A 12,572-nucleotide genomic window follows, 5' to 3' on the forward strand; every position below is an offset into this window, starting at 1 on the left:
TTATCTATTACCATAACCAATGCGAAGCCCATTGTGCAACCCTAGACTACAACTTTTATCACCGATCCCTACTCCTGGATACATTGATTAATTCATTTTGCTAACAAATATTATGATTTTTTATTTTGGCCTTGATATTCACAGGCGATTGGTCTGGAATTTGATTCTCCCTGCCATTTCTGGGTCATTTTGGTATCAATGCTATGCTTTGTATATGAAGAAAGTTACAGAGTCTGTCTCCTTTTTCTCTCTCTAGGATCATCTCCACAAACACAGAATAACAAAATACAAGCAACTCCTCCAGCTCAACTCCAGAAAAATAAATGACCCAATCAAAAAATGGGCCAAAGAACTAAACAGACATTTCTCCAAGGAAGACATACAGATGGCTAACAAACACATGAAAAGATGCTCAACAGCACTCATCATCAGAGAAATGCAAATCAAAACCACAATGAGGTACCATTACATGCCAGTCAGGATGGCTGCTATCCAAAAGTCTACAAGCAATAAATGCTGGAGAGGGTGTGGAGAAAAGGGAACCCTCTTACACTGTTGGTGGGAATGCAAACTAGTACAGCCACTATGGAAAACAGTGTGTAGATTTCTTAAAAAGCTGGAACTAGAACTCCCATATGACCCAGCAATCCCACTTCTGGGCATACACACCAAGGAAACCAGATCTGAAAGAGCCACGTGCACCCCAATGTTCATCGCAGCACTGTTTATAATAGCCAGGACATGGAAGCAACCTAGATGCCCATCAGCAGATGAATGGATGAGGAAGCTGTAGTACATAATAGTACACAATGGACTATTACTCAGCCATTAAAAAGAATTCATTTGAATCAGTTCTAATGAGATGGATGAAACTGGAGCCCATTATACAGAGCGAAGTAAGCCAGAAAGATAAAGACCAATACAGTATACTAACACATATATATGGACTTTAGAAAGATGGTAACGATAACCCTATATGCAAAACAGAAAAAGAGACTCAGATGTATAGAACAGACTTGTGGACTCTGGGAGAAGGCGAGGGTGGGATGTTTCAAGAGAACAGCATTGAAACATGTATATTATCTAGGGTGAAATGGATCACCAGCCCAGGTTGGGTGCATGAGACAAGTGCTCGGGCCTGGTGCACTGGGAAGACCCAGAGGGATCGGGTGGAGAGGGAGGTGGGAGCGGGGACCAGGATGGGGAATACATGTAAATCCATGGCTAATTCACTTCAATGTATGACAAAAACCACTGCAATGATGTAAAGTAATTAGCCTCCAACTAATAAAAATAAATGGAAAAAAAAAAACACAGAATAACAGTTTTCCAGGACGTTTTGTACAGTGTACCAGAGAACTGGTTTCACTGGTGGCTGGGCAATAAATAATCTGCCTGCAGTGCAGGAGATGCAAGTTTGATCCCTGGGCCAGGAAGATCCCCTAGAGAAGGAAATGGCAACCCACTCTAGTATTCTTACCTGGGAAATCCCATGGACAGAGGAGCAGGGTGAACTGCAGTCCACAGGGTCATGAAAGTGTTAGACATGACTTGCAAATAAAAAACATCAGAAACAACCAGAGATCTACAGGGCTAAGAAGACTTTTCATTATTGGTCCTACTGATTGACACGTCTTACAACACTTTGACTTCTATCTTCTTGTGTTCATAGAGCTTACAATGATTTAGCCACATTTCACAAGTTTTTAAAAGTTATAATTTCAAATACTCTCTAGTGTGCTCCAAAAAACACATTCTATAAAGATGAACTGTGGGATCTGAGGTATCTATTCACATCCACAAATAATTCTATATTGGCAGTGTCTCAAATTATGTGTCAGCACCTAGGAGTAAATGTGAAATGGCAGCCCATCCCTCTTTGGCACGAGACTCTTCCGGGAAGCAGAATAAGCTGATTTCCAAGACTGCCCTATCTTCCAGTCACAAGACAGAGACACTCACTGACCATCAGGAAACTGCAAGGAAATAAGCACTGCTTTGCCAGTCAGAGGTTGCTAGGACAGTAACTCCTTCTTAGTAAAGACTACTGACGTGGCAGAAGTGAACGTGTTCCCTTCTGTTCCTAATTCCCTCAGCGGAATGCAAAAAGGAGTGCTGATGGGAAAATCCAACCTTTTTGAAGAAAGAGGCAAAAGCATCTTTTATCTAAGATCAGCCTAAATAGCACAGATGACTCTCTACCAATCAGCCCTTTTTCCTTCCCTTTGAAAATATGTGACAACAAACTGGGCCTATTTCCTGCTATCTCTAGGCAACTGGCCCTTCTATATCCAGGAAAGGAAGAAAAGGCCTTCCAGAAACCTCAAATTTCATCATCCAAAGTTCACCCCTAAGAGAATTTCAAGTAGGATTGTGCAGCCAGTATTTCTCATGATCAGGATCCACCAAATTGAAACACCTCTTGACAACTGAGAGGTTGTCAAGAGGGGCAACATGAGAGAATGTGCTGGGTGTTAAGGAGAGACTTACGAGGGGATGGAAGGCACGTATCTCCAGGTCCACCTCAGCCCCCAAGCCCAAAGAGACCCAGGGTCTCAACACTAGGAATAACCATTAGGTTCTGGGCAGGTGCTAAGACAGAGGTATTGAACCTCACTGCCAGGAAAAGATCTGGGCAGAAACGGCCCCTCTTCATTGCATGCACACCTTCCCCAATTACCCTCCCGCAGGGACTAAGATGGGACACGAAAGACAGGGAGGCTTGATGAGATGAAGGATCCAGGCAAGCGCACGCATGTTTGGTGAGGCACGTAGCCAGTCCTCTGATCGCCTGCACAGCCTAGCCCAGCATCCTCCTCCAGGACTGACCTGTGACGTCCAGGTGGAAGGAGACCTTCTGGCCCCCGGCCTCGCAGCTGTATTCCCCGGCGTCCGCCTGGCCCGCCTGCTGCACCACCAGCCGCCGCCCACGGCCCGTGGCCTCCACACGCACTTTCGAGCTCGAACTCAGCTTCTTGCCGTCCTTGTACCACGTCACCTCCGTCTGGGCCTGGGCCACCTCGCAGCTCAGCGTGGCGCTGGTTCCCGCCACGGCCTGCACGTCACTGCATGCTGGCTGCTCCTTGGCAAACACCAGCGAGGGCTCTGAGGACACAGAAGGGGATACACAGGGTCAGAGACCCCATCACAGTCAGGACGGCAGCCCCGGGCAGAGAAGACCTGGATGGGGAGCTGGTGGGGGGCAGTCAGGAAAGGGGATGGTGGAGCTGGAGACTTCTCCAGGCTTTGCAACAGCCCTGTGCCCTGCAGAGGTCCCCCTGCCTTTCTCAGCAACAGGGACACAATTTATGCATTCTCTCATGGGTCCCTGGGAGTACTCCTTGGGGTGGGCAGTCATTGGAACAGATTTTTCCCTTGCTCATGGCATCTGCAGGTCTTGAGGCAACTGTTCCCCAACATTCCCAGATGGTGCCCCAGTCTTCATACTACTATGCAGGAACCTTTCACCTGCAGTCCTGGAGATGGCTGAGGCTGCCGCCCTTGCCGACTCTCAGGATTCTCGGCTGGTGGCAATCTGGGGGAGTGCCTGCATCTCCCTGTGGCTTTCTTTGTCTTTGTCTGAGGAATGAAGAAGCAAGCACCTCCCCCTTAGGACTGGGTTCACCATTCTTGTTTTTTTCTCATTGGTGACACTATTCAAATTCTTTGCCCACTTACTAATAGGTTCTCTCTTCTCTCAATTCACATCTGGCCACTCTTTGTCAATTTAAATACCAGAGACTGACACATAGGTAGGATTTAAGGATATTCTCAATTGTGTAACTGGCATTTTCACTCTGATCCAGTTCTCCAATAGTTTTTCCTCCAATACTGTCACAATAGCCATTTCGTCCCTTTAAGCATAGAGCATGTGTATTCAAGAAATCTTTTTACCTTAAGTCTTGAAGAAACCACATTAGCATCTGTGGATTTTGGGGTTTTATCTTTAACACTGAGATGCCTAACCCACCTCAAGTTGACTTATGAGTGTGGTGTGAACTGCTAGTACAAAATTTTTCTGTATGGTGCAGAGGTCCACCCACCATTTTTGGAGGACAACATCCTTCCCCTGGTTCTCAATAGACAACACAGTAACAAATGGAAGATGTGGAGGGTCGGTAGGAATGGGTGATGCAAGATTCCACTTCTGCAAGGACTGTTTCTGAGTTCACTATTCTGTTCCTTGGTTGTGGTAACCAACCCAGCACTGGGATCCCTTATCTTGATGACTGTAGCCCTGTAATAATTTTTTGACGTTGGGTAACGGTAAATGCTCCTGCCATGCTCTTCTTCAAGAAAATGACATACTGGGCTGTATTTTGCCTTTGCAATCTGCCTGTTATTCTTCCATCAGACCACTGGAAAAACAAATTTTCTTCCATTTTGATTGTTAAAAAACATTTTTTATTTTTTCCCCCCATTGGATTTCTATCCATCTCTTGCAACCTTTAACTGTCTCTCAAGAATCCAGAATAATTTCCCCACACACAGCCTCTTGGCAAGATTGATCAGACCTGGAATTAGAAACATGATACAACTGAGCTAGTCAAATGCTTTCACACAAATTTCATTTTTTTTCCCAAGCACACCTTGCCAGGACTTAGACACAGAAATGTTTCTTCCATGTTAATTTTTTACACATTAATCCTATGCAAGAATCATATGCATTCTAATAGTTTATCTTTAAGGATGGTCTGAGTTAATCATCCTATTATCAGCATATCCACTTTTAGTTTTTTGAAACCATGTCCAGTGGAACAGCAGTTTCCAGATATTTTGTATAGTGTACCAGAGAACTACAGGGCTGAGAAGATTTTCATCAGTGGTCTTACTGATTCACATGTCATATCTTTGATTTTCTTTTATCTTCCTGTATCTGATTTTCATAGAGATTACTAAGATTTAGCCACACTTCACTATTTTCAAATGGTTTTACCTTAGAATACTCACTAACATGCTCCAAAAACCACATTTAACAAAGTTGCATGGTGGGATCTGGGGAACACACACACCCACAAACCAACCTACCCTGGCATGATCACAAAATGTCAGAGGTAAGCACCTAGTGATTAACGTGGGGTGGCAGAGGAGCAGGTGGACGTGGAATACATCTCCCTCCACGGATGCATCAGGAGTACGCCTTCAGACCCAGAAGTGCATGCAGAACACCAGCTGAGAGCAGGCAGGAGTACCTGACCACCGGAAAAGGATATATAGACCCACGCAAAACTCAGTAGGAGGAAGGAACTAGGGAAAAACAGGAGTGTTAGTAGGACTGGACCTGCCCTCGGTGGGTAGGGAAACTGAAGCAGGGGTCCGATCCCCACACTGGGGCAACCATTTAAGGCTGAGAGTGAAACAGCTAATCTGTGGCAGCCTAAATGGAATGAGAATCAGACAGTCCTTGCCGCAGCCATATGTACCCTGGACAAGGACGCAGGTCCCCTATAAGGCGCAGCAGCTGTGAGCTGGAGAGTAGGGATTGTGAAGCAATCCCAGGGCGAGGGCTGCTGTTGACTGCGGAAAGACGGATTGAAGGGATGCGAGGGAGGAGATTATGGTTGGAAACGCCTGTGGAGGAAAGCCGGGCAGCCATGGAAGCAAGGCAATACTGCTGAGTCATGCATAGGGGGTGGAGCCATCACCATAGCCTCTCTCTCCTCACACGCCAGCATCAGCAGCTGAACAATAGAGAGGCTGGCCCATCAAACGTCTGACGCACCAAATTACAGAGTGGGACCCCACCCAGGTGCCCCTTTATGTGCCTGATGCACCCATCTACAGAGGAGGACCCCGAATGGGCAGAGCAATGGAGAAAGATGAGACAAAGAGGCCTTCTGACTGCCAGCCGCCAGAGGCTAGAAAAAGACTGATAAGGCCATAACTCCTGCAGCCAACAGACTCCACGTCCCTGCGCACTTGGTACTGCCTGCGTCCTCATGACCCAAGCAGCTCTGCCACCTCCATGCTCAACCCCACTGGGGCAGAACTGCCACAGGCAAAAAAAAAAAAAACAGACTTGCATCTATGCAAGGCACAGGGCGCTTCAGTCCTGTCAATTCTGCGACCCTGCAGACTGTGGCCTGGCAGGCTTCTCTGTCACAGGGGTTCTCCAGGCAAGAAAGCTGGAGTGGGTTGCCATATCCTTCTCAGTTCAGTTCAGTTGCTGAGTCGTGTTTAACTCTGCGACCCCATGGACAGCAGCACACCAGGCTTCCCTGTTTATCAGCAACTGCTGGAATTTGCTCAACTCATGTCCATCGAGTCAGTGATGACATCCAACTATCTCCTCTGTCATCCCCTTCTTTCCTGCCTTCAATCTTTCCCAGCATCAGGGCTTTTTCCAACGAGTCACTACTTTGCATCAGGTGGCCAAAGTACTGGAGCTTCAGCTTCAAAATCAGCCCTTCCAATGAATACTCAGGGTTGATTTCCTTTAGGACTCACTGGTTGGATCTCCTTGCTGTCCAAGGGACTCTCAAGAGTCTTCTCCAACACCACAGTTCAAAAGCATCAATTCTTCAGCTTTCAGCTTTCTTTATGGTCCAACGCTCACATCCATACATGACCACTGGAAAAACTATAGCCTTGACTAGATGGACTTTTGTCAGCAAATTAATGTCTCTGCTTTTTAATATGCTGTCTAGGTTTGTCACAGCTTTTCTTCCAAGGAGCAAGCGTCTTAACTTCATGACTGCAGTCACCATCTGCAGTGATTTTGGAGCCTAAGAAAATAAAGTTTGGCACTGTTTCCATTGTTTCCCCATCTATTTGCCATGGGATGATGGGACCAGATGCCATGATCTTAATTTTTTGAATGCCAAATTTCAAGCCAGCTTTTTCACTCTCCTCTGTCACTTTCATCAAGAGGCTCTTCAGCTCCTCTTTGCTTTCTGCCATAAAGGTGGTGTCATCTGCATATCTGAGGTTATTGATATTTCTCCCAGAAATTTTGATTCCAGCTTGTGCTTCATCCAGCCTGGCATTTCTCATGATGTACTCTGCATATAAGTTAAATAAGCAGTGTGACAATATACATGCCTTAATGTACACCTTTCCCAATTTGGAACCAGTCCATTGTTCCATGTCCAGTTCTAACTGTTGCTTCCTAACCTGCATACAGATTTCTCAGGAGGCAGGTCAGCTAGTCTGGTATTCCCATCTCTTTAAGAATGCTCCACAGTTTGCTGTGACCCACATAGTCAAAGGCTTTGGCGTAGTCAACAAAGCAGAAGTAGATTTTTTTGTTTTTTTTTTTAGAAGTAGATGTTTTTCTGGAATTTTCTTGCTTTTTTGATGATCCAACAGATGTTAGCAATTTGATCTCTGGTTCCTCTGCCTTTTCTAAATCCAGCTTAAACATCTGGAAGATCACCATTCACGTACTGTTGAAAACTTCCTCAGAAGAATTTTGAGCATTACTTTGCTAGCATGTGGGATGAGTGCAATTGTGTTGTAGTTTGAACATTCTTTGCCATCACCTTTCTTGGGATTGGAATGAAAACTGACCTTTTCCAGTCCTGTGGCCACTGCTGAGTTTTCCAAATTTGCTGGCATATTGAGTGCAGCACTTTCACGGCATCATCTTTCAGGATTTGAAATAGCTTGGCTAGAATTCCATAACCTTCACTAGCTTTGTTCGTAGTGATGCTTCCTAAGGGCCACTTGACTTCGCACTCCAGGATGTCTGGCTCTAGGTGAGTGATCACACCATTGTGATTAACTGGGTCATTAGGATCTTTTTTTGTATAGCTCTTCTGTATGTTCCTGCCATCTTTTCTTAATATCTCCTGCTTCTTTTAGGTCCATACCACTTCTGTCCTTTATTGTGCCCATCTTCGCATGAAATGTTCCCTTGGTATCTCTAATTTTCTTGAAGAGATCTCTAGTTTTTCCTATTCTATTGTTTTCCTCTATTTGTTTGAACTGATCACTGAGGAAGGCTTTTTTGTCTCTCCTTGCTTTTCTTTGGAACTTTTCTTCAGATGGGTATATCTTTCCTTTTCTCCTTTGCCTTTAGCTTTTCTTCTCTTTTTAAAAATTTTTTTAAAAAATTTATTTATTTTAATTGGAGGCTAATTACTTTACAATATTGTAGTGGTTTTTTCTCAGCTATTTGTAAGGCCTCCTTAGACAACCATTTTGCCTTTTTGCATTTATTTTTCTTCTAGAGCACTATATTTCCTGCTGCCGTAGCCGCCAACCCCCCTGAGTACCTGGTGCTGCCAGAACCCCTGCGACCCAAGCAGCTGCCCCACCTCCACACCTGGCCCTCACAGGGGCAAATCCAAGTCCTCCAGGGCAGCCTCAGGAGCAAACCCCAGTGGACGACCCACATGCAGAGGTGGAAATAAAACCACAGCTGAAACCCGGGGGCAGTGTGGCTAAGGAAGAAGACCCAAAACCTTCCCACCAGCTGCACAAGCTGCAGATTAAATCCACAGGATCAACTGGGCAGACTCTGTGTCTATGGAATATATAAGAGGTCACTGAGAGCTCCCACAAAAGAAAATGCACTAGTTCTGATAGCTGTGGGCACTGGAGGCAAGAACACACAGGAGTAGGAGCAGATCAGAGTCTGAGCTGCCCCCACAGCAGGTCCAGAGACCAGCACACTGTTGAAGGCCATCCTGGGGAGTGAGGAGGACTGTGACCCCCAGCGAGGGAAAGGACTCTGACAGCAGTGACTCAAGAAAAACAGCTATTATTCTCATGTTTTGACTTGCTCTGCAGTTGCTTCTGGATTTTTTTTTTTCTCTTTTTTTCCCTACCTCCCCTACCCCGTTGTAGTTGTTGATTTTATTAGCACTATGAAATCTATTTAAGCTTATGAGATTTTTTTTTCTCAATCACAATTTTTATTTCTGTTATAAACTTCTGCCTTTTGCAGAACTTTGGCCTTTTGCAGTTCTATAGTTTTCCTTTATTTTCCTCTTTAATTTTTTTAAAAAGATTTTAAAACATTATTTTTCCTACATTTATTTTTGTTTGCTTTTCCTACTGTTCTTTCCCCCTTGCAGTTAATCTTTAATATATATAAATCTTTATCTGCCTCTATTTAACTTTACATTTCTGTTCTTTCTTTCTTTTCTTTTTCTCACCATATTTGTTAGGTTTGTTTTCATTGCTTTATCCCCCAGTTGGTATCTTGCTTTAGTTTTGTTTTCCAGTTTGTGCTTTAGTTAGTTTTGTTCTTAACTGGTGGATATCATTTTTGGCTTCTTTTGTTCACTGGGTCGGTCTGTTGTACTTTATTTTTGTTGGACTGTTTTGATTTTGCTTATGGGTGTTTATGTATGTGTGTATTGTCCATTATTTTAATCATTATTTGCCTGATTTTGTAATTGCCATTTGTCTGGGGTTCATCTTTGGTTTCTCCTTTTGGGGCATTTGTTTTAATCCCATTTAATGCCATAACCACCCACCTGTGGAATCTCAGTTCCTGGCCAGAGATCCAGCCCCGAGCCTTTGGAGTGGGAGTGATGACTCCAAGACCCTAGACCAGCAGAGAACTCCTAACCCTAGGGAGTACCACGTAGGGAGAACTCCCACAAAGGCAACCACTGGAATACAAGACCTGACATCCCCAACTACCAGTAGCACCCTGTGCAGGGTGCCTCATCCAAACAACAAAAAAGACAAAAAAAAAACCCAATCGTCAGTAGACAGGATGACCACCTTACTCAGTCCTGCCCATCAGAGGAAGAAGAAAAACTCACTGCCTCCCACCACATGCAAGCACAAATCACACCCTACACAAAGCTGACACAAACCACTGGACCAAACTTACGAGGGCAGAAACCGAAAGGAAGAAAGAATTCACCTTGAATTCTTTTCTCCTGGAAAAAGGAGACCTCAAACATAATAAGTTTAAAAAAATAATGAAAAGACAGAAGTACTGCACAAAGGAAGGAACAAACCAGAAACACACAAGTCCAAATAAATGAAGAGAAAATAAATAAACTACCTGAAAAAGAATTCAGAATATTGATAATAAAGATGGTACAAAACCTTGAAAATAAAATGGAGAAAATGCAAGAAATTTTTAATCAATTAACAAAGAGCTAGAATAATTAAAGAATAAACATACAGATACAAACAACACAATTACTGAAATTAAAAATACTCTAGAAGGAGTCAAGAGCAGAATATCTGAAACAGAAGAATGGATCAGTGAGCTGAAAGATAAAATGGTGGAAATAAATGCTGAAGAGCAGAATAAAGTAAAAAGAATGAAAAGAACTGAGGACAGTCTCAGAGATCTCTGGAACAATATTTAATGCACCAAAATTTGAATTACAGGGATCCCAGAAGAAGAAGAGAAAAAAAAAGGGTATAAGAAAAAATTTTTAAGAGATTATAGTTGAAAATTTCCCCAACATAGAAAAGGAAATAGTCAATCAAATCCAAGAGGTGCAAAGAGTCCCATACAGGATAAACCCAAAGACAAACATGCCAAGACACACACTAATCAAACTAACAAAGGTTAAACACAAAGAAAGAATATTAAAAGCAGCAAGGGAAAAGCTACAAGTAACATACAAAGGAAACCCCATACATTTAACAGCTGATCTGCCAGCAGAAACTCTGCAGGCCAGAAGGGAATGGCAGGATATACTTAAAGTACTAAAAGGGAAAAATGTACAACCAAGATTACTCTGCCTGGCAAGAATTTCATTCAAAATTGATGGAGAAATCAAAAGCTTTACAGATAAGCAAAAGTTAAGAGAATTCAGTACCACTAAATCAGCTTTACAAGAAATGTTAAAGGGACTTTATAGTCAAGAAACACAAAATAAGAAAAAGATCTACAGAAACAAACCACAAACAATTAAGAAAATGGAAATAGGAACATATATATAAATAATTACTTTAAATGTAAATGGATTAAATGCTCCAACCAAAAGACACAGACTGGCTGAATGGATACAAAATCAAGACCCATACATATGCTGTCTACACGAAACCCACTTCATACCTAAAGACACATATAGACTGAAAGTGAGAGGATAGAAAAATATATTTCATGCAAATGGGAAGCAAAAGAAAGCTGGAATAGCAATCTTCATATCAAATAAAACAGACCTTGAAATAAAGAATGTTACAAGAGATAAGTAAGCATACTACATAATGATCAAGGGATCAATCCAAGAGGAAGACATAACAACTGTAAATACCTATGCACCCAACACAGGAGCACCTCAATACACAAGACAAACACTAACAGACATAAAAGGAGAAATTGCCAGTAACACAATAATAGCAGAAGACTTTAACACCCCACTCACATCAATGGACAGATCATCAAAAAAGAAAATTAATAAGGAAGACGAGTCTTAATTGATACATTAGATGAGATGGATCTCATTGATGTCTTCAGGACAGTCCATCCAAATGCAGAAGAATACACCTTCTTCTCAAGTGCACACGAACATTCTCCAGGATAGACCACATCTTGGGTCACAAATCAAACCTCAGGAATTTAAGAAAATTGAAGTCATGTCAAGCATCTTTTCTGACCACAACTCTATGAGACTAGATATCAATTATAAGAAAAAAAAACTGTAAAAAACACAAACACAAGGAGATTAAACAATATGTTTCTAAATAATGAACAGGTTACTAAAGAAATCAAAAGGGAAATAAAAAAATTCCTAGAAATAAATAACAATGAAAACATGACAACCCAAAACCTATGGGATGCAGCAAAAGCAGTTCTAAGAGGGAAGTTTATAGCAATACAATCCTACCTCAAGAGACAAGAAAAACATTGAATAGACAACCTAACTTTACACCTAAAACAACTGGAAAAAGAAGAATAAAAAGACTCCCAAATCAGCAGAAGGAAAGAAATCACAAAGATTAGAGCAGAAATAAATGAAAAATAAATGAAAGAAACAATAGTAAAAATTAATAAAACTAAAAGCTCATCCTTTGAGGAGATAAAATTGATAAACCTTTAGCCAGACTCATGGAGAAAAAAAGAGAGAAGAAACAAATCAACAAAATTAGAAATGAAAAAGGAGAGGTTACAACAATACAGAACTACAAAGGATTATAAGACTATTATGAGCAACTTAATGGCAATAAAATGGATAAACTGGAAGAAATGGATAGATTTTTAGAAAAGTTAAATCTTTCAAGACTGAAGCAGGAAGAAATAGAAATAATGAACAACCCAATCCACAAGCACTGATATCAAAACTGTGATCAAAAATCCCCCAAAAACCAAAGCCCAAGGAACAGATGGCTTCAGAGGTGAATTCTAATCAAACACATAGAGAAGAGCTAATACATATTCTTCTAAAACTCTTTCAAAAAATTGCAGAGGAAGGAACACTTCCAAACTCATTCTATGAGGCCACCATCACCCTGATACCAAAACCACAGAGAAAACTACAGGCCAATATTACTGATGAAAATAAATACAAAAATCCTCAACAAATTCTAGTAAACAGAATTCAACAACACATTAAAAAGCTCATAACCATATCAAGTTGGGTTTATTTCAGGGATGCAAGGATTCTTCAGTATACACAAATCAATGTGATGCATAATATTAACAAACTGAA

The 12,572-nt window shown here is 42.1% G+C and overlaps 1 protein-coding gene across 1 annotated transcript in view; it reads right to left on the reverse strand.

Annotated features, from left to right (window-relative positions):
* Positions 1–12,572, reverse strand: part of OBSCN (obscurin, cytoskeletal calmodulin and titin-interacting RhoGEF) — a 216,267-nt gene that overhangs the window by 120,627 nt on the left and 83,068 nt on the right. The window contains 1 exon segment of the mRNA XM_070460853.1: positions 2,830–3,105. Within this exon segment, the coding sequence (XP_070316954.1) occupies positions 2,830–3,105 (276 nt within the window).

The sequence above is a fragment of the Odocoileus virginianus genome, chromosome 3 (assembly GCF_023699985.2).
Source record: "Odocoileus virginianus isolate 20LAN1187 ecotype Illinois chromosome 3, Ovbor_1.2, whole genome shotgun sequence".
NCBI classification, from domain to species: Eukaryota; Metazoa; Chordata; class Mammalia; order Artiodactyla; family Cervidae; genus Odocoileus; species Odocoileus virginianus.